This window comes from Hippoglossus stenolepis, chromosome 8, assembly GCF_022539355.2.
Source record: "Hippoglossus stenolepis isolate QCI-W04-F060 chromosome 8, HSTE1.2, whole genome shotgun sequence".
Lineage (NCBI taxonomy): Eukaryota > Metazoa > Chordata > Actinopteri > Pleuronectiformes > Pleuronectidae > Hippoglossus > Hippoglossus stenolepis.
This window is the reverse complement of record NC_061490.1, coordinates 12,322,703-12,342,152: the sequence shown is the minus strand read 5'-3', so window position 1 is coordinate 12,342,152 and position 19,450 is coordinate 12,322,703. Positions and strand designations below refer to the sequence as shown.

At 41.7% G+C, this 19,450-nt stretch overlaps 3 protein-coding genes and 1 long non-coding RNA gene across 6 annotated transcripts in view; 3 read left to right on the top strand and 1 right to left on the bottom strand.

Annotated features, from left to right (window-relative positions):
• The first annotated feature begins 496 nt into the window (after positions 1-496).
• Positions 497-905, top strand: LOC118113526. Its single transcript, XR_004697348.1, has 3 exons — positions 497-534; positions 709-771; positions 858-905. It is a non-coding gene; the product is annotated as an uncharacterized LOC118113526 (long non-coding RNA).
• Positions 906-5,931: 5,026 nt separating this feature from the next.
• fez2a (fasciculation and elongation protein zeta 2a) lies at positions 5,932-12,417 on the top strand. 3 transcript variants are annotated; one of them, XM_035163316.2, is made up of 10 exons: positions 5,932-6,395; positions 7,567-7,675; positions 7,873-7,989; positions 8,104-8,236; positions 9,312-9,577; positions 9,737-9,817; positions 9,960-10,035; positions 10,116-10,181; positions 10,843-10,863; positions 11,359-12,417. In XM_035163316.2, the coding sequence occupies exons 1-9, from the start codon at positions 6,058-6,060 to the stop codon at positions 10,851-10,853; spliced, it is 1,197 nt and encodes a 398-aa protein (XP_035019207.1). In that variant the 5' UTR covers positions 5,932-6,057; the 3' UTR covers positions 10,854-10,863; positions 11,359-12,417. The 3 variants fall into 3 exon arrangements, with proteins under 3 accessions (XP_035019207.1, XP_035019208.1, XP_035019206.1); XM_035163315.2 differs by lacking the exon at positions 10,843-10,863 and having other exon boundaries at positions 5,933-6,395; XM_035163317.2 differs by lacking the exons at positions 9,737-9,817; positions 10,843-10,863.
• A 1,185-nt stretch (positions 12,418-13,602) lies between these two features.
• On the top strand, positions 13,603-15,396 carry clec3ba (C-type lectin domain family 3, member Ba). The gene is made up of 3 exons (XM_035163850.2): positions 13,603-14,083; positions 14,231-14,329; positions 14,797-15,396. Exons 1-3 carry the CDS (start codon positions 13,987-13,989, stop codon positions 15,195-15,197), a joined length of 597 nt encoding a protein of 198 aa, XP_035019741.1. The 5' UTR covers positions 13,603-13,986; the 3' UTR covers positions 15,198-15,396.
• A 1,776-nt stretch (positions 15,397-17,172) lies between these two features.
• The window catches only part of LOC118113690 (CUB domain-containing protein 1), an 8,086-nt gene continuing 5,808 nt past the window's right edge, over positions 17,173-19,450 (bottom strand). The window contains exons 6-7 of the mRNA XM_035163626.2: positions 18,902-18,989; positions 17,173-18,499 (exon numbers count right to left, since the gene is read on the bottom strand). Of these exons, the coding sequence (XP_035019517.1) occupies positions 18,058-18,499; positions 18,902-18,989 (530 nt within the window). The 3' untranslated portion in view covers positions 17,173-18,057. The remainder of the gene's footprint in view (positions 18,500-18,901; positions 18,990-19,450) is intronic.

Here is a 19,450-nt window from a genome sequence, read left to right as displayed (position 1 = left end):
CACATCAGATTGTATGAAATACCTTGTTCCAGGTTTGTTATAACCTGAAGCAGGCGAGCACAACTCATTCTAGTCATACACATGAATAAATAGGGGAAATTCAATGTGCTCTACATCATGCATAAAAACTCAATTTAATTTTGTTGCCTGTGTTTGTTTCTACTACTGCCAATAATATATTGACTTATATAAAGTAGTTCAATGTTTTACGTCATAATTCTAGCAAGGTATTTAGTTATATAAATACTTTTATTGTGATTATATTATGGTGGTTTTATTTTCATGCTGCAATAACTGTGGGAATGTACATTCATGTAAATCTTCAGTCTTTCTTTACACAATCATATTTGAGTACACAACAAATTCTGGGCCGATATGGTTATATCAGTGGAAATGTCCTTTCTTCTGTCAGCCAGTGGTTTCTGAGGCCGACACGGGACCTGGCTGTTTTACATAGGAGACAGGAAGTGATATGTTTCTTCTCATCGCCTCAGAACCCTGCAGTCTTCGCTACGCAACATCAGAAACATACCAGTACAGTAACAGCTCTGAGCAAATGAATGACCTCCATTTCTTCACATCTGTGACTATTTAGCACTTAACCAAATGCGTCACTACCAGTACATTAACACCACGTGTGTGTGTGTGTGTGTGTGTGTGTGTGTGTGTGTGTGTGTGTGTGTGTGTGTGTGTGTGTGTGTGTGTTAGACTCTTCTGCGCAGGATGTCCCTCTCTCACACCAAAGTGACTGACTGGCAAGGTCTCTACAAGGTTGGAGCTGCAGTGTTAACATGCATTTTAACGTGACAAGCTATATTGAATGTGAACAAAATGTTGTGTTTGTGTGTGATTGTCAGACGGTGTACAGTACAGTGTGTATCAGGGACACTGTGCGGCTCTCAGAGGACCGTCTGCACTACCGCAGCCAGAGAACCAAGGAGTTAGACCACCTCCTGGGAGACCTGCACTGTGACATCAGAGGTCTTTGACTTTCTCCCTTTCAGTTTTACACCAATCACTGCATACTATCCAAGATATGTTTATGCCCCCTTGCCAAAGACAACCAGTGGCTGGAGGCATTATGTTTCAGTTATGTCTGTCCCATTCTTGTGAACACAATATTTCAAAAATGCCTTTAAGGAATTTCTTTAAATTTGGCACAAATGTTCACTTAGACTCAAAGAATACCTGATTACATTTTGGTGGTCAAAGATCAAGGTCACAGTGGCCTCACAAAACATGTTGTAGGCCTCTTGAACATGATATCTCAAGTCTGCCTTTGTTATTTTTTCAAATTCCGACCAGTTGTCACTTGAACAGATTGGATATCAGTGGTGACAGGTCAAAGGTCATGGTGACTTCATATGAGTCTGAACAAAATGTATATAGACTGAAACTGCAGTGGTTGGCAGAGCTATACAATAGATTTCTAGTCCCAGATGGTCCACTTCCCCTTTTCTCAGACATGGAGACGGCAGTGATGACACAACTGCAAAACACAATCCTGGAGCGGAGCAGCTCCCTCTACAAGGTTGGTGTGATTCACTGTCCACTTGTACACTCACCCCCCTCATACTGGTTAGTCTCTGCAGTAACACAATGTGCTTCTCTGTGGTGCATTTGCTCAGAATGTTTAAATTTTTGATAATTTCACCACAGTTTAAATCACATGATTAAATGCACACGCTCTCTGTTTGTACAATAAAGTTACACTGCGCTCATGTGCAGCGCTGAACCTACCATTGTTCACTATGGCCCTGCAGGGGAGCGCGTTTCATTTTCTTCAGCATGGTCAGAGGTGAACTCATCTTTAACCCTTTGATACACAACATGGGTCAAAAGTTTTTATTTTCTATATCTTTGCAGTGAATGAATTTCCTCATTCAGTATTTCAGGTATTACCCGATCATCACAAATCCTTATTTAAATTTTTCTTTAATTTAAATCTTTGCTACTTTTCGAATAAAAATCCTTATTGTATCACCCATATTCTTTTCCTGTTATTTCATGCGTGAATGTTTCTTTGCTATTGTGATGGAAATCTGGAAATACAAGAGGCTGGAAAACACCAAAGTTATCTACGTGTATTTTAATAGGGGCTTTCTGCAGAAAGGATCAACACAGAGAGTCACAGGGATCTCAGAGTGAGGATGGAGAACAGTCAAATACAAGGATCTTATATAGGAGGACTAAGGCTGTCTCTCAGAACCAGTTCAGACTGGTTCTGTAGGCGCAGTTTGAGACAGGAATTAATGCACAGGAAACTGATTTGCATACATTTCCATTGGGTTCTTTGGACAGTCAATAAGTAATGGAAAGGTCAAACAGGTATATAGAAAGGTCATACAGGTTTCAGGTCATAAACATTTCAGGTCATGGAGTCTTAGACAGGTATGCAAAAAGTTACTCTTCAACTATAAAATAGGTTTCAACCACACTTAGTTAATTTTTCCAATACATTTCCCTCCTTTTTGTCATTTATGACAACATAAGAGAATGCACTACTACAGTAAAACATCCAATATATCAATTCACAAGGATTCTAAATGCATCATCAACAATACTCTTGAAGAAAGCAAACTGCTGTTGCTGTGGACACAGGCATCCTGACATGTAGATTTACAATCCTGTGTCACCCTCGCGTTGAATGGGGTCATAAAAGGTTGTAGAAGGAAGCAAGGAGTCAAAAAGACCTGACTGAGGAGCTGGCCCAATATTCAGATGATTGGGAAAACAACTAATACAGTTCTTGATGGGAGGAAAAGTACGGTTCCTCTAAGGCCACACAGGCCTGGCTTTATTCAGTGTGTGTACAGTAGGTGGATGGTCTGGTCCTGGAACTCTCTTGCAGTGACTGGAATCCACGTTGTCATTTCAGCGACCTCTACTGCTGTGCGTGTTGTTAGCAGGTTCTGGTACGGTCCTGTAAGTTGGAGTTCCTGTAAGTGGGCCGTGGGGGTTGTTGAGTCGACCTGAAAGAGAATGTGTGAAGCAGGTAGTGGCTGGCGAGCAGTTGCTCTTGCTGTTGCATCCGCTCCGGCATTACCTTGTGATACTGGGTCATTATTAGAAGTGTGAGCATCACATTTACATACTGCAACCTGTTTGGGGAGGAGGATAGCATCAAGCATCAGAGACACTAGAGCATGATATACAATTGGTTTGTCTCTGTTTCCAATCGTGCAAAATGATGTACTACACCACATGCATATCTACTGTCTATGTAGATATTGACCCTTTTCCCTTCAGTCAATTTGCATGCTTCAATGAGAGCAGTGAGCTCTGCTGCTTGTGCAGACAGAGAAGCAGGGAGTGGTCGTGCAATCAATGTATCATGTGCTGTTACCACAGAGAAACCAACTTGATTTTCTCCCGTGTCTGAATTGCGAGATGCTGATCCACAAACAGTTCAGTGTCTGGATTCTGCAATGGTGTTTCCTGTAAGTCTGGTCTGGGGAAACAAACTTCGGTTATTGTTACTACACAGTTGTTTTGTTCATCATCTCCTTCTGTTGGAAGAAGAGTAGCTGGGTTTAGAACATTACATCTTTTCACAGTGATGTTAGGCATTTCCAACAGAATAGCATGTTATAGATAGCATCATAGACACAGCATTTGGGGTCAGCAGGGTGAGTGGGGAGTATCCTACTAAATCCTTGGATGCCATGACAGTCTTATTTGAAGTTGCTACAGCTCTAAGACAAGTAAGGAGGCCTGTATCAACAGGATCAAGTTTTGCTGAGAAAAATGCCACAGGTCTCTGTTTGCCCCCATGGTCTGGGAGTAGCACTGATGTCATGTAGCCCCCCTTCTCGTCAACTGCCTGTGTGAAAGGTCGGTCAGGGTTCAGTAGTCCTAAAGTCAGGGTCGATTGTAAGGTCAGTTTCAAGTCAGTGGAAGCTTTCTCTGTGCCATCAGTCCATGTCACCTTACTATATGCTTGTAGGCCTTGCCCGTGTGCGATAGCGCTGAGGGGCTCCTCGAGGACAGCATAATTAGGAATAAATGATCTGCAATAAGAGCACATTCCCAGGAATGACATCACTTGTTTCTTTGTGACAGGTTTTGGAATATTTTGAATTGCCGTTACTCTCTTAGGGGAGAGGGATTTGCCCTCTGCTGTGATCACATGCCCTAAAAATGAAACTTGTTCTTTTACAAACTGCAATTTTTTCAGGCTTGCTTTGTGGCCTTCTGCAGCTAGATGTTTTAGTAGAGCTACAGAATCATTTTCACATTGTTCTTTAGTTGGAGCACAAATCATTAAATTGTCAACATATTGTAAAAGTGCACTTCCTGGTGTTATCTCTAATGATCTTAAGCTTTCCTTTAGTGCCTGGTTGTAAATGGTTGGTGATTCACAATAGCCTTGACAAAGGCATGTGAATGTATAACTTTCTCTGTTAGACTCAAATGCAAACCAGTGTTGGCTGTCTTTATCAATTTGAACACTGAAAAATGCATTTACCAGATCAACAACAGAGAACAATTTACTATCCTGCAGAACTTGTTAAAGGATCGTTTAAGAATTTGGCACAGACGGAGCGCATTGTTGTACTGCGGCGTTGACAACTGACAAATCTTGGATGAATCGCAAATCATCAGGTTGTGTTTTATCAAAAATATTCGTGACCAGAAAAATCGGAATGTGCATGACTGAATCCTTGCAAGGAACAATTACACCTGCCCTCAATAGAGAGTTGAAAACTGGTGTAATACCATCGATGGCTTTCTGTTTCAGTGGATATTGTCAGATCATGGTGTGATAACCACAGGTTCCATGTTTTAAATTAAACCCACATCATGATTACCTCTGAGCCCTTAAAATGTTGTTCGTACAATGTAAATATACATATGCATATTGGGCATCTGCATGTGTGTCTGGTACCAGTTAAACAGTCCTGAATGTGTGAACAACAGATGTAAATCATTTTCTAAACACTTTCAAAAATGGATTATACTGAACCACAGGATCTGATATTGCTCACTGTGGCCCTGCAGGGGAGTGCGTCTCGTTTTCTTCAGCGTGGACAGAGGTGAACTCATCTTTAAGTCAAAGCCCTGTAGGACAATCTGGGTCAGTCAGCTCAGAGGAATCGGCTGAGGCCTCTCTGTTTGTTATGAGTCCGTTGCCATGGGAAACACAGGAGGCCGTTGACTGTAGTGACGCGTGGATGGTTCATGTCTCAACCACAGGAGGCACTGTTTCTCTCTATCTCTAATTTCTTCCCAATTTCAATATTGGCATGACATTCAGATGCAAAAGCACAAATACAATATAAAAAACACGAATCATATTAACAACCACAATGCAAAAACAACAGTGGTTAATAAGATCAAATAATTAATGTAATGAAGGGGATACAGAGGATAAGTAACACAGGTAGTAGGACGATTTCTCCCTTTTTGTCAAAGGTTGAAATTTGGGGCAATATTTCTCAAATTTGTGGGAAAAATGTCTCCATAGTGTTTATAAACACACACACACACACACACACACACACACACACACACACATTATATTGACTTCAATTGATTTCCTGGAGACTTGGTCTAACTTTAACCATATATTTAACAAACCATAACCCCAACATTAATCTAATCTCAAAACATGTCTTCATCATATAATGATTTACATAAATTTACATAATATGTCACATTCAGGTCCCCACAACATGACCAAAACCTGCACCACACACACTTGACATCGGTGTTTTGCTGTTGTTGCTCAATTTAGCAACATTTTAACTATTTTAGTTTGTAGAAAATATTAAATAGCTATGTTTTATTGTAGATTTTTTATATTCGATTTTAATCAGACTGAGAAACAGAGTGTAAACAGCTTCATCCCGCTTCTCTGATGTGGGGTGTTTGTTTTGCTTTGTCCCGGGACACAGTGACCGCTAGTGGGCCCCGTGCAGCAGCTATTGTGTGTGCGTATGTGTTTGTGTGTGTGTGTGTGTGGAGCAGTGAGCGGGCACACCGGGAGGATGCTGCGGCCTGTCAGACCGGCCGCTCGCTCATCTTTCCCCCGGAGCTGTTAGGCTGATCCGGGACATGGCTGCACCCGTCGTACACTTTGACGACGACTGGTCGCATGTGCGGGGTTCGAACGTGGTTCCGGATCGGGAGCTGCTGACGCACAAAGGCAGAGCAGCGGCCGCTACCGCCGCCGGGGGGGAAGCGGCCGCTGCTCGGCTGCTGCTCCACCGTGATGGGGACCTGACGGGGCTGCTCGACGGCAGCTTCTGCCCGGGGGACGCGCTCTGCTCCGTGGACCCGGTGATCGGCTTCGAGGAGAAGTTATCCGCCTGCTTCCACAATTTCAGCCCCCAGAGAGAGAGCGTCGCTCCCGTGAGTGTGATCTCAGAGGACACGCTGCTGGAGACAGACGAGTGAGTGTGTGTGAGTGTGTGCGCGTGTGTGTGTGTGAGAGTGTGTGTCTGTGGCCTGTCCAGGATGGCTGCTGTTAAACATGTGTGGATGAAGAGGAGGCTTCCTCTCAATAAACTGCAGCTTATATGAAAACCTTACTAAACCACTGTATCTGCTGTGTTATCTTTATTAAAATAAGGATGTGGTGAGTGGACAGTGACAGACATCTTTGGTCCAGCTAAAGTAAAACAGTCTGGAAATGTGAGCTGTAAGTTTTACAGATTCATTCATTCATCAGAACAGCTGCAGAAATATCGGCATGATATCTGTATCTGTCCTTAAATGGCTCCTGGAGACCGATATTAGTCGATATGAGTGGATCAATAGTTCATATTTTGTTTCTACAGCTGATATTTGTGAAAGTGATACTTTATTTAATCATTTCCTATGAATCACCTTCTGGGAATATTTTGATGTCATCCATAGTCATAAAAACCCTAATGTCACAAATATGCAATGTCATATCATTCATCGGTTGACCAACATATGCTGTGGTTGTTTTTTCCAAACAAAAACACTAAACATTGTTAGTTCATGCTTTTAAATGTTAGGATTTTCTTTCTTTCTCTGTTTTGTATCATAGTGAATTGAATATTTATAACTATTTGCACTGAACAAAATACTTTGAAAGTGTCACCTCCTGCACTGACAAACTGTGACATGCAATAATTGTAGACTTAAGGATTACTTAATGAGTACCTTATCAATAAATTGCCTTAATATCATTTTAATGCAACATCCACCAGCTCTACTTAGTCCCTCTGACAGATGCGTGCCATTACAAAGACATTTGAAGTGCTGAGTTGACAAACAGCTGGTCTATTAGTGGTAAATCACCACTAAACATTGATCCAGTGACATATATTCCATCTGCTGCAGCTTTGGGCCGTTGTGACACAAACATTTAATCATCGGTTGTATTTTCTGACTTGTAAGGTTCCATGTTGGGGATTAGAGCAGTGCCCTCTGAACGGAAACAGAAAATTAATCTGATTATGAAACGTTTGTGGTTCCCTCCGGTGCCTCAGTGTCAACAGAAGTAGTTTGAAGATAGACTCTCTATCAAGGCAGAGGATGTATGTCAGTGTGACTTAATAGTTTACAATGAAATGTTTGTTTTTTTGTCCACAGAATCTGGAACGCTTTAACCAGTAACTTTGGGCAAGTGATGCCGGTGGACTGGAAACACTCTCGAACGCGCTCCCTCCACATCCCCATGTTCAACCTGGAGGAGAAACCTGTGAGTGGCTCCACCCCTCCCCTCCATCCCTGTCCCACTTTACCATCAACCCCCAGCCCTGCTCCCTCCCTGTCTCCCTCCCCCGCCAAATCTCTTCGTCCGTTCATTTCACAAATCTCATGTATTCATTGTGCCAGGGTTAAGCGCTTTGATTAAACCCCCCACCTCCCCCTTCCCCTGTTCCTGTTCCTGTCCAGAGGAAGACTGATGTCACAGCAGAGCTGTCGGACGACGAGGAGCTGAGGGAGCAGCTGGACATGCACTCCATCATTGTCTCCTGTCTCGCAGACGAGCCCCTGTACACAGCAGAGCAGGTAGGTTACATAAACACCAACCTCCAGCATAGTCCGGCCTGTTAGCGACCACCCTGCTTCCAACCTGTGTGACATGGTTGTAGATTTAATAGCTTGATGTTCAAATTCTTTCAGGTTATCGAGGAGATAGAAGAGATGATGCAGGACTCGCCCGACATGGAGCATCAGCACGATCCCTCTCAGTCAGACCTCTCCATGCTCTCACTGGACGTCCAGCGGCCGACCAGCAGCCCCGGCTACGAGGAGAGTAAGTGTCCTCTGATCAAGAAAAATGATCCAAGTTCTCTTGTGATATGTCATCAATATTAAGGCTCGTGAGATATGTCTGGTCTGTGTGCTACATTAATTATATCAGGGTCGGGACATGTTCTCGTGAGTCTTTGATGGTCAGGCCTTTCTTGTGATTTGTTTTGAATGCACTGGGACATCATAAATATCATGAACGATTCTTAAACAAGTTCTTTGATTTTGTGACTTTATAACTAAGAACAGTTTCATCAAAATTTAAGGGCAACTCTGATTGTATTTTTTATTTTTCTCATCGGCAACAAGTCTCATGAAATCCCACTAAAACCATCATGAATTGATCCTATTTAACCGTGTGGTCTGATTGCAGCTTATTCCTCAGTGTCCCAGAGCGCCATTCTCCAACATATTATAAAACACATCAGTGAACCACACTGTTATTACACTGACACAGCATGAACATGGGTAATGTAGTTTATATTGAGTAAATATCACACACACCGTCCAGCTACTGTACATACTCAATAGAGCAACAAATGTGTTTTAATCTGCAACTGAAAATAGTACAAAAGAAATGGACTAAAAACTACAGTACTCAGCTGTACATTTAGACCTTTTTTTTTTAAAGTGTAAATATATATTTGTTTTCAATGGTTTACATTTATAGTGGGAATGAGCTTTAGGGAAAGGAAATGTGAAATTACTGTGATATACCACAGACCGCTAATAAAGATGGACGACGCGTTTCCACTTCCTCCCGGTTGCCCAAAAATGAAGCCAAAATATCCCAGATACAGCTGCTGCCATCTTGCACATTTGACGTGATTTGAAGCCTAAGCCTGTGCAGTAGTGATCATGGAGTGGAGCCATGGTATCGAGGTCCCGCTGATATACACACTCGACCAATCACAAGTCATTCTCAGCTGTCAATCATGAGGTTTCACCCTGTTTTTTATAGTACAAAATAGCTACTTATAAATATAATAAATTCAGTATATAAATGATTCTGGCACATTTTAAAGGGCCTGTCTGGCTTCCGTTAAATAACTGTTTCTTTGTGTGTTTTTGCGGTGCAGAGGTGAGGACCCTGAGTGTGGCGGAGCTGAATGAGTGTCTGGAGGAGACGGAGACGAACATCAGGAGCTTCTCGGAGGAGCTGGTGCAGCAGCTGGCTCTCAGGGATGAGCTGGACTTTGAGAAAGAGGTGAAGAACAGTTTCATCTCAGCGCTCATCGACGTGCAAAACCGACAGAAGGAGCACCGCGAGCTGCTGAGGAAGAAGAAGAAGCTCAAAGGCGGAGCTGGGACGTCGCAGGGCCACGCTGAGAAAACAGTCGGATCCGTGAGCACTTTATTCTTGTTGTCAGGATTTTAAGGAAACATCACCAGAGCTTTCTTTCCCTCCCATTGCTATTTCTATTCTGTGTTTTCCAAAAAATCGAGTCTTTTCTTTGATGATCTCCCCTCTTGTGTTTCTGCACTTTGCTTCCTTCCTCCTCAGCGCTTCAGCATGGAGGGATTCTCCTCCGTCATTCAGAACAGCTTCAGACAAACCTTTGGGAGTGGGTGCAGTGAAAGACAGGTTACTTTCTGCTATGATAATATGCACTCTTACAGTTATGGTGCTTCAGTAAAGACCAAGTCAGACTGTTTCTCCATCACTCATGCATTAGACGATCTGTCTTTTTAAATGTCTGCCTCCCTGTCCTTGTCTCCCTGCACAGTATTTGACCACAGTCATCCCGTATGAGAAGAAGGGACGTCCTCCTTCGATCGAGGACCTTCAGATCCTCACCAAGAGTAAGTTTCCTCATCTCAGTACCCACCATGTTTGAGCTTCAGTGGCTGTGACTCACTCTGCTCCATCTGCTGCTCCTCAGTTCTGCAAGCTATGAGAGATGACAGCGACAAGGTGCCCAGTCTCTTAACAGACTATATTCTCAAAGGTGAGTGTCTCTCTTGTGTTGATAGTTGTGTCCTGTAGTTTATATTGTGACTGGTCAGTTGTGACTTAACGCAGGGTCCAAGGACCACTCCAGTGTTTTTTTATGTTTACAAATCATAAACAAGATTGTTTTCTGCAGAACACCTGTTTTTAATTTACCTGGCCTCCACTCTTGTCAAAACTTACAAATTTGTGTTTTGCCAACACAGCTAAAGTATTCAAGGCAATTTTACCAATGAAACTTAGTGTAAAAAGTATTTGCAAAATCATTTTATTAAGTTTAGAAAGCCTTTAAATATTCTATGTACATTTTAGAAATCATTGTAAGCTGAGCAACTTCAATTTCGTTTTTACTCTGACTAAAATGTCGCAGAATGTATTCAAACCTCTTCTGAACAGTCATTCTGAAAAGCATATAATCATATAACACATTGATTATACCATAAGGAAACATAGACAGAAAACCTTTATGTTTTTAAGGAAATCAACATAAAATGTTTGATTTAATTTGAATTACTATAAATGTGATTCACAATAAACAACCAGTTCCTTTTTCTTTGTTTCCTACCAAAACATCTGAGCTCTATCTTCTGTGTGTTTTTTTATTTCACATCGTTCTGTTCTCTTTTTCTGCATCTCATGTTCTGCCTTGCACCTGCTAGCTCTGGTGTGAGCAATGGACGGTGAGATTTGTGTCACATTCTCATGTGATGTGCACTGTTGTGTGTTGTCGCTCACAATGGGAGTAGAGAGCGCCCCCTCTCTACCACTGAAGTGTAGTGCAGTCTGACCTCCACGTTCTCCTCACTTCTCCACCCCCCCACCCCACCCCACCCCACCCCAACACACACACACACACACACACAGTGACTCACAATGATCTGCTGCAGCCTCGTTTAACCCCGATAGTGTCTTGACTCCCTCACAGAGAATGACTCACTGCCTCACACTGTAGAGCTCTATTTACCCTGCAGTCAACATTTAGGTCAACGCATTAGTCGCCTTCAAGTATTAATCTTTCAGATCACTCACCCTGTGTTTGAGATAAGTTATGCTCCATTTCATTTGCTCCAGTCTATAAGTGATGTTTTCCTTTTACTTTTCCTCCTCTTTATTTCCTAACTTGCCGTATTCAGTCATAATGTTAATGTTAATGTTCATCTCTGTTTTTATTGCAGTGCTTTGCCCGACGTAGACCAGAGTGACGGTGCCTAACGCTCTGCAGAGGCTTCTGATACGTGGCAACAAGAAGAAGAGGACTCATTGTATATTTTTTTTTTGCAAACATGAAGCACACTTAATTTATTCTTGCATGTTTTTAATTCAACCTGTGTCTTTTTTTGTTGTGTTCTTTACTCAGTTGTTTTCATTTTTACGTGCAGTGTTGTTGTGATTTTTGCAAACCCTGTGTGTTCCTGTACATTTTTTACTTTTTTCAGTGTTTTTTTAATCATGGAGAAATTCTAAACTTCTAAATTATATTAGAAATATACCCAGATCGATAAACCAGAGTAGGAGCTGCTGCACTGAGCTTTGCTCGTTGGTTTGAAGTAAGAGCAAAGTTGCGATGCAAAGTGCTTTGTACTTAACTCAAGTGCTTCTTATCTACTGAGCAATGAACAAATGCACAAAGCACATTAAACAGACGTGGCAGTACTAGAGAACTATGACCACAGTTTATAATAATACAACACTTTATTGATCTCCAGAGGGAAATGTAATATTCCACATGCATATAGGATTCAGACAAATAGAAGAATGTAACATAAATTAATAACAATACAAGTCAGAGTGTACATAAACAATGTACTGTAGGTGCACAAAACATCATATAATCCAACAGCCTTCCATGTATCTGCAGACACCACATCCATAATCATTCTGAGGACGATGAAGAACTGATGATGGAGTCTGGACTGAAATGAACTAATTACCTAACTAACTAACTATGCATTCGAGTGAATATTTTATTGTGACCCACGCACTGTCTACTTTTGTGGCGCTGACCTGCTCTGAATCAGTCTCGGGCGTCAGCGTGCTCCGCTGTGCACACCGCAGCGAACACCGTGACTGGGCATTGTTTTTTCTGTATGAATTTTACGAGCTGCCTTTGCCGTTGCCTGAACTTTTGTATATTTATTATAAATGACTTATTTTCAGTGAATGTCACATGACTACTAGAACTATTGTTGATGTATTTTGTAAATATTTTATTTCAAATATATTGATACAACCTCTCCCTGTTTTTTGTCAGTGCTTTTTTTTTTATTAGACACAAGAAAAAATCTGTGATGACAAGGTGTTACCTGACCTTATTAACCATCTCAGGCAACCTTGTATTGAAGTGCTACACAAGGGATGGAAAATACATTTTGTCCATTTGTAATTGAAATTTGTGCCGGGATATTTTCAACATGGAAAGTTTCTTATTCATGCATGAAACAAGCTACAAGTTGACACTGTATTCAGGCCCAAGCTGGCGAGCCAATCAGAACTCTCACCAGTCAATGCAGTGACTAAGTATTTCCACCTTAAGGACACAGTCACACATATACGAATGCAAAGTGAACATCACAGGTGAAAATTCACCAAAGTGGAACTCCACACAAAGCCGTGCTGCAGTTTGCGTCGCAATTGTTGTATTCGGCCCCTCATACATTCACATATACATATCTCTGCAGTCAACAACAAACAAACAAACAACAAACAAAGCCACCCTACAAAAACAGGATTCACACAGCCGGGGTTTGTGATGTCACAAATCTAAGAAACCAATCCTGTCAACTTGTGGGTGCGGGGCTCAGAACTGGAGAAGCTTCTCAGCAGCAGGTGGCGGTGAGGGGGGGGATGGTTGCAGGGGAGGGGTCATATTAGGATATTCAGAGATGCCAATCACAAAATGAGGACAGGAGGTGTTGAGTGACACTTTAGGGCCACTTGGCCATTTTAGGGCCATGACAAACCTTTGAATATGTAATTTTGAGGAACAAAGAAGAGTTTTAATGGGTGTAAAGAGATTTAAAATTTAAATGCATTTAGGTCTAAGGACCCTTTATAAACATTCAGGGTCATTGGGAGATATGATGATTTATAATAAGCTGGTGACATATCCATAAGTTGAAACTTAATTATCCAGGTTTCACATAAAAAGCTCAAGCTACTTGTTTGGATGTGGATTGCATCACATTAGCTGTCTCACCAGTCTTAGATTAAACAAGTTCACAATAATGTTTCTTTATTATATAAGTGTCTTAAGTCTCTGCCACGTGTCATGTGCCCCGCCTTCAACTCACTGAGGAGATCCAGATGTGGGCTCCGGGAGGAAGCCCAAACATGCAACCGCTGGCCCAGAAAAGCAACAGATCCTTTGACAGGAAAACAAAAGATTAAACACAGCTCACTTAGAAAACAGCCGTGCGTAATCATTCATCACTTATTAGTTGTTGCTATTTGGTGAAAACAGATGCTCTTCTGTTTCTGTCAGGAATGTGAGTTAATGCTCAGACAGATAGGAGCTTCCTGTAATTTATTAGTAACCTACAAACACATGGAACCAGAGTCAGGCTTGTCTGGACGATGTTAAACGAGGCACAATCCTGCTCCTCATCCATCTCCCTTCAGCGTTTCAACAGCAACACAAGTGGCTGTAAAACATCTGTAAAACATTTGTTTTCACTGAGATAAGATTTCCTCATTGGACTCTGGTGAAACACGACAGTCTTGCCAGGAGGCAGAGCTGCGAGGAGCTTTTTTGTGGTGCTGCATCAAAACAATATTTCTGGTGGATTCAAAGTGTTACATGAACGATGGAGACCAGAGGTGTTTGGCTGATCTTTTGCCTTCTGCTGCTGGCACCGTGCACACTCCAGAAGAGCAGCATGAAGAAAAGAAGTGGCAAGAGAGGTAGGATTTAACTTGATAGAAGAAACGAAAACAATGTTCTCACTTGTTAAATCTCAGAATAACACACTAAGAAGAGCAACATGACTGAGCTATTATGAGAGTCCATCAGTAGTTAATGCATTATGTTTGTGCTTATTTTTCTTTCAGACTCTGCAAACAGCGTAGCAATCGAGGAGCTGAGGAAACAGATAAGTGACATAATTCAGGAGCTGAATTTGTTGAAAGAGCAGCAGGCTCTACAAACAGGTACTGCTCCTGCAAAGACACTGCAAATGTCTACAGGGATTTTTGCAAGAACACTTGAAACAAAGTATTTAAAAATAAAACCTTCATCTCTGAGTGAATTTAATTTAATAACATTTTTATTCTTTTGTGAAAAACTTTTAAAAATTGTTTGGAGTGTTAAACAAGAAATTCATAACAACTAATCAATTAATTAATTAATGAATCAAATAGGAAACAATAATAATAATGATGACGATGATAATAATAATAACAACAATAATAATACAATAACAATAATTATGGCAATTAATGCCTAATTAATAGGTTATTATCAAATAATAATATCATCCATATTATTCAAAAGTAAACAACCATGTTTTTTTTGTTTAACACTCAGAAGAGTGTGTCTGATTTAACATCTTTCTAGTGACAGAGAGATAAATGCAGGTAACACTCACACCTGACGCACACTGACTCTCACCCTTCAGTTTGTCTGAGAGGCACAAAGATCCTGGGGAAGTGTTTCCTGGCTGACCCGGTGAAGAAGACCTTCCACGCCGCCAGCGAAGACTGCATCGCCAAAGGGGGCAGCCTGGGCACCCCTCTGTCAGGGGACGAGAACGACCAGCTCTACAGCTACGTCCGCCAGAGCATCGGCCCCGAGGAGCACATCTGGCTGGGCATCAACGACATGGTGACCGACGGCCAGTGGGTGGACCAGTCTGGGTCCAGTGTGCGGTTCAAGAACTGGGAGACGGAGATCACCCTGCAGCCGGACGGAGGGCGCAGCCAGAACTGTGCCATCCTCTCCACCACAGCCAACGGGAGGTGGTTCGACGAGAGCTGCAGGGCCCAAAAGGCCTCGGTCTGTGAGTTCAACATCGTCTGAGGCCTTAATGGGACAGTTCACCCAAATATGCATCATCCAAGTGTCCGTAAACCCAAGACATTAAAATTTTGCTCGAAACGGTGTCATTTGCACCAAGTTTTTAGTCTAAATGTCCTCGAATATGAAAGTCGGGGCTTATGGACACTTGGATGACACCACAGGAGCAGCATGGAGGCATGTTAGGCTTTTTCAGTTGTTTTTTTTTTTTTGAAAATGTGGTCACCATTTACTTCAATTGTATTGGATTTGGCTGCAACACTGTTTACCCCTGAAACTCCAGAAGTGTTTAAATTTCCTGCATTTTCTTGACCCAAGCCATTCAGACGTCATTAGACTTCACACAGTGGTTTCACAAACACTATGTCACCGTATAAGCTCAACTCACGGACACGTGATATTTCACATGCATTCAGCAAAATCATGGTTTTAAATAATCCGGATTATATTAGAATTGATCAGATATTAATCAAGGTAAACTCCACTGGATGGCTTCACTTTGTTATATGTTTTTATAGCCTCTGCTGATAAATGCCAATAACCATGAAAGCCTTTTCTATTGTACTTGCTTTATTTTTAATTTCTGAATGTTTAAGTATGCTGTGTATATTAAATATATCATATAATGTTATAAACACACGTCTCCTCTGTTGCAACACTCTCTTTCTTTTTCAGCAGCTTTTGCTCATTGGAGAAAACAATCCTTGAGAAAGTCTTGTGTAACAGCTCAATAAAAAAAGTCACATGGCAACTGCAGTTAATAAATGAACAATTCTTGGTTTTAGTTTGTTTTCGTTTACCCAGTAACTGGATTCTGGAAGACCAATGCATTTTAACTGTGAAATGCAAATGTTTTTCTTTCAATAACTCAGCATAAGTGATTCATATACAGTATTTATCTTTTCCACCCTCTGAAATATAACAATATCAATAAAGGTTATGAGATCTGAGGAAAGAGCAGTGCTTATTTCAAGTTCATTTATATGACTGACGTGTTTTAGAACTTTTCAGAACCAAGTCATTTACAAATATTTGTAAAACAGAATATTTCTCATTTTACATTGAAGTCAAGTGTATGTGGGTAAATTGAGTCAATGGCGGAGGATGTGTGATGGGTATAACCACAATGTGTAAATCCAAACGGATAAGGTCAACATGCCTTTTAATGAAAACACATAATTTCCCATAATTTCCCTTGAATCTTCTGGAAGTTCCTAACTCTTTCATTTCTAAAAACATCCTGATGAGCACAGAGTCTTATTGTCTCTGCACCCACTCACTTTATTCATCATGACAACCCCAGTTTCTGTTTTGGCTGCTGACTCACATAAACATGAGTGTTTGGGGAGAGTACGTATTCATCTCATTCCCTTCAACAGTCTGTTAACTATTTATGGTCAAACGTTACTTGGTTCTTAACCAAAAATAGTTTTGCATTTATTTCCAAATCAGAACTTTGTCTCTCTCTGTTGTTCATTCTTGGAACTGCAGGGGGCAACTTTACTTAAGACACATTTTATTTTGGCTGAGCAACAAATCCCGATATAACTTTGCTCACTAACAATATAACAAAGGTTCATCATACTGTCAATATTATGCTCATACATTTTGATGATTATCAGGCGTTTGTCATTCTCTGCTCATAAAGAAGAGTTTAAACCTTCTCTCAGGAGCAAAAATAAATAATAATGTGATATTTATTGTGATAATTCATCGACTGATGTGAAAAGTGTTTATCTTGATATAATCTTTGGCCGTATCATCCAGCTCTATGAGAAGTATTGAGTTTCTGTCATCTACAGACATTAGATTGTATTTACTCACAGAACCAGTGACTCAGATCTTCACAACACGTGAAGAGGTCCTGACCGCTCACCACACTCATGTTAGATTACAGCTCTTGAACAGTCTCTCTTTTAAACGGTACCTGTAATGAATAGGGACGCTCGGTCGGCCAAAACACACACTGACGAAGCACTTGAGTGTGTACAAGGCTTTTTATTCCATGTCGCTAAAGTCCAGCAGAATGGGCCCATGGTCCTTGACACATAGAAAAGTAAAATTCTACTGATTCTTAATCATCATGATGCACAGAAAGAAAACAAAATAAGGACTAAAGAAAAAGCATCACGTCTTCAGTGTTGAGATTTCCTTGAGATGGGTCAAAAAAACCAAAACAACAAAAGCACAATTTTTTACTTAATCCTGTTTGAAAACAACTGTAAAATCCTAACCTGTAATAGCAGGAGTGTATCTACCAGCTCTGCAGGGCACATTTACAGTGTAGTGATTACTAGAAGCCTCGGCAGCCGGCGGAGAGACTGTGATAACACACACACACAGAGAGGACTCCGTGCACATTCACTGCTGTTGCAATCGCCTGCAACACAGGCCATCATCAGGCCGTCAGGTTCAGATGATGCCAGAAAGTGCAATTTATTGCAGCAGCAGCGGAGTCCTCCTCTCTATTCAGATAGAAATGTAAAACTCAGCATTAAACAGCACACAAGACCCCCCCCCCCCGTACAAACATCCATAATATGTACAAAATGACATATGTACAATATCTAAAAATTTAAAACATTCATCGTCTAAAAGGAAAACAGCGCTTTACAGTGGGAAAAACTAGTATTTAGGGGCTGATTGACACTTTGAGAACAAGTGTGTCTTCATTGAAAATAAAAGGTAACAGCAGCATGCACGTTTGAACAGCGTTATTTGGTGTGCGTGGCTGTGCTGCAAAACTACGCTCAGAAAACAGAGCTCCTTTCAGGGCTGAACTGCAGGTAATCACACAGATGCCAGGGAATGAATATGTCAAATGACCAAGTACGAAGAAGAAAAGCTGAATCCAATCTCCTCCTCAGTTTCCTCCCTCCGGCTCCAGCCTCGGCCCCAGACTCGGAGAGCGCTCCCCCCCAATCGGGTCCCCGCTCTGGTAAATCTCATTGTCCACCAGCTCATGGCTCGGAGGCCTGTTGGGAAGCGGAGGACCTTCAGCTGGGTACGAGAACGGGCGATAAACCCCCTCATCCGGCTCATTGACGCTGGAGGTTTTGGAGACCAGCGGCTTTTGAGAGTCTGTGTGTCCGGCGAAGGACCGGTACGTGTCGGTCTCTCCGTAGATGCCGATCTCCATTCCCTTTCTCAGCAGGTGTGTGTAGACCAGCGTGTCCTCAATGGAGGCGTACACATGGGACTCGTTGTCTTCACGCGATTTGGGGAAGTTGTTCTGTCCGGGCAGGAAGCTGGTGCCGTTCGGATTGTAGATGGAAACCTGATGATTCAGCAGCTTCTTCTTCTTCCTGTTTGACAGAAGCAACAAGAGGATGAGAGTTTTGGAGACATGTAAAGCATCTCTTGTTACCATCAGCGGGCTGGAGCCTGTCTCTGCTGAGATTGGGCGAGAGGCGGGGTTCACCCTGGATAGGTCGCCATCACAGGGCCGACATACAGAGATAAACTCTCACACTCACAGCAACGGTCAATTTAAAGTGTCCAGCTAATCTCACCCAAATCTGGATGTCTTTGGATGGAAGCCAGAGAACAGGGAGAAAACTGGAAATGGGAAGAACATGCAAATTCCACAAGATCCCGTCTGAACCGGGATTCAAACCAGGAACCTTCTAGCTGTGAGGCATCAGCGCTGCTCATTCTTTCTTAAGACAAAATGCAGACATTTCAAAACATGGAGCAGATGCACTTACCTAATGACCAGACAGACGACTACCAGCACGATGATGAAAATGACCAACAGAGCGGCCACCACACTCAGGATGGTGGTCAGCAGAAAGTCTAGAAACAGATCAAATCTTTCATGAATACTTTGTGCCACAGATTACACACCGAGTACACTGATCTAGCAGCACAATCTCTGGAGTAAAAGTGTCCGTGATCAAAATCTCCCCATTTAGTGTGACTTCGTGCAGTAGATTTAGTTTTAATGTATCCGTCTCTCGATGATTTGACGATGAATTAAAAGCATTTTACAGATGAGTAAATTATCGAGATTTTGCAACCAGATCCTATAGCACATCTTTTTGTAATATATTTCATGCTGAAAGTACCACAAGTAAAACAGTGACATGTACTGTATGCAAGACTTCAGTTTCAAGATATTTAAAGGAACTAATTGTCGTTTTTTCCGAGATTTATTCTTTTCTATTTTCAGTTATGACTGTCAAACTGAATAATAAAATAAGTTCTATGACTTTAGTTCATTCTCTGTATATATATGTATATGTGTGTTTTATATA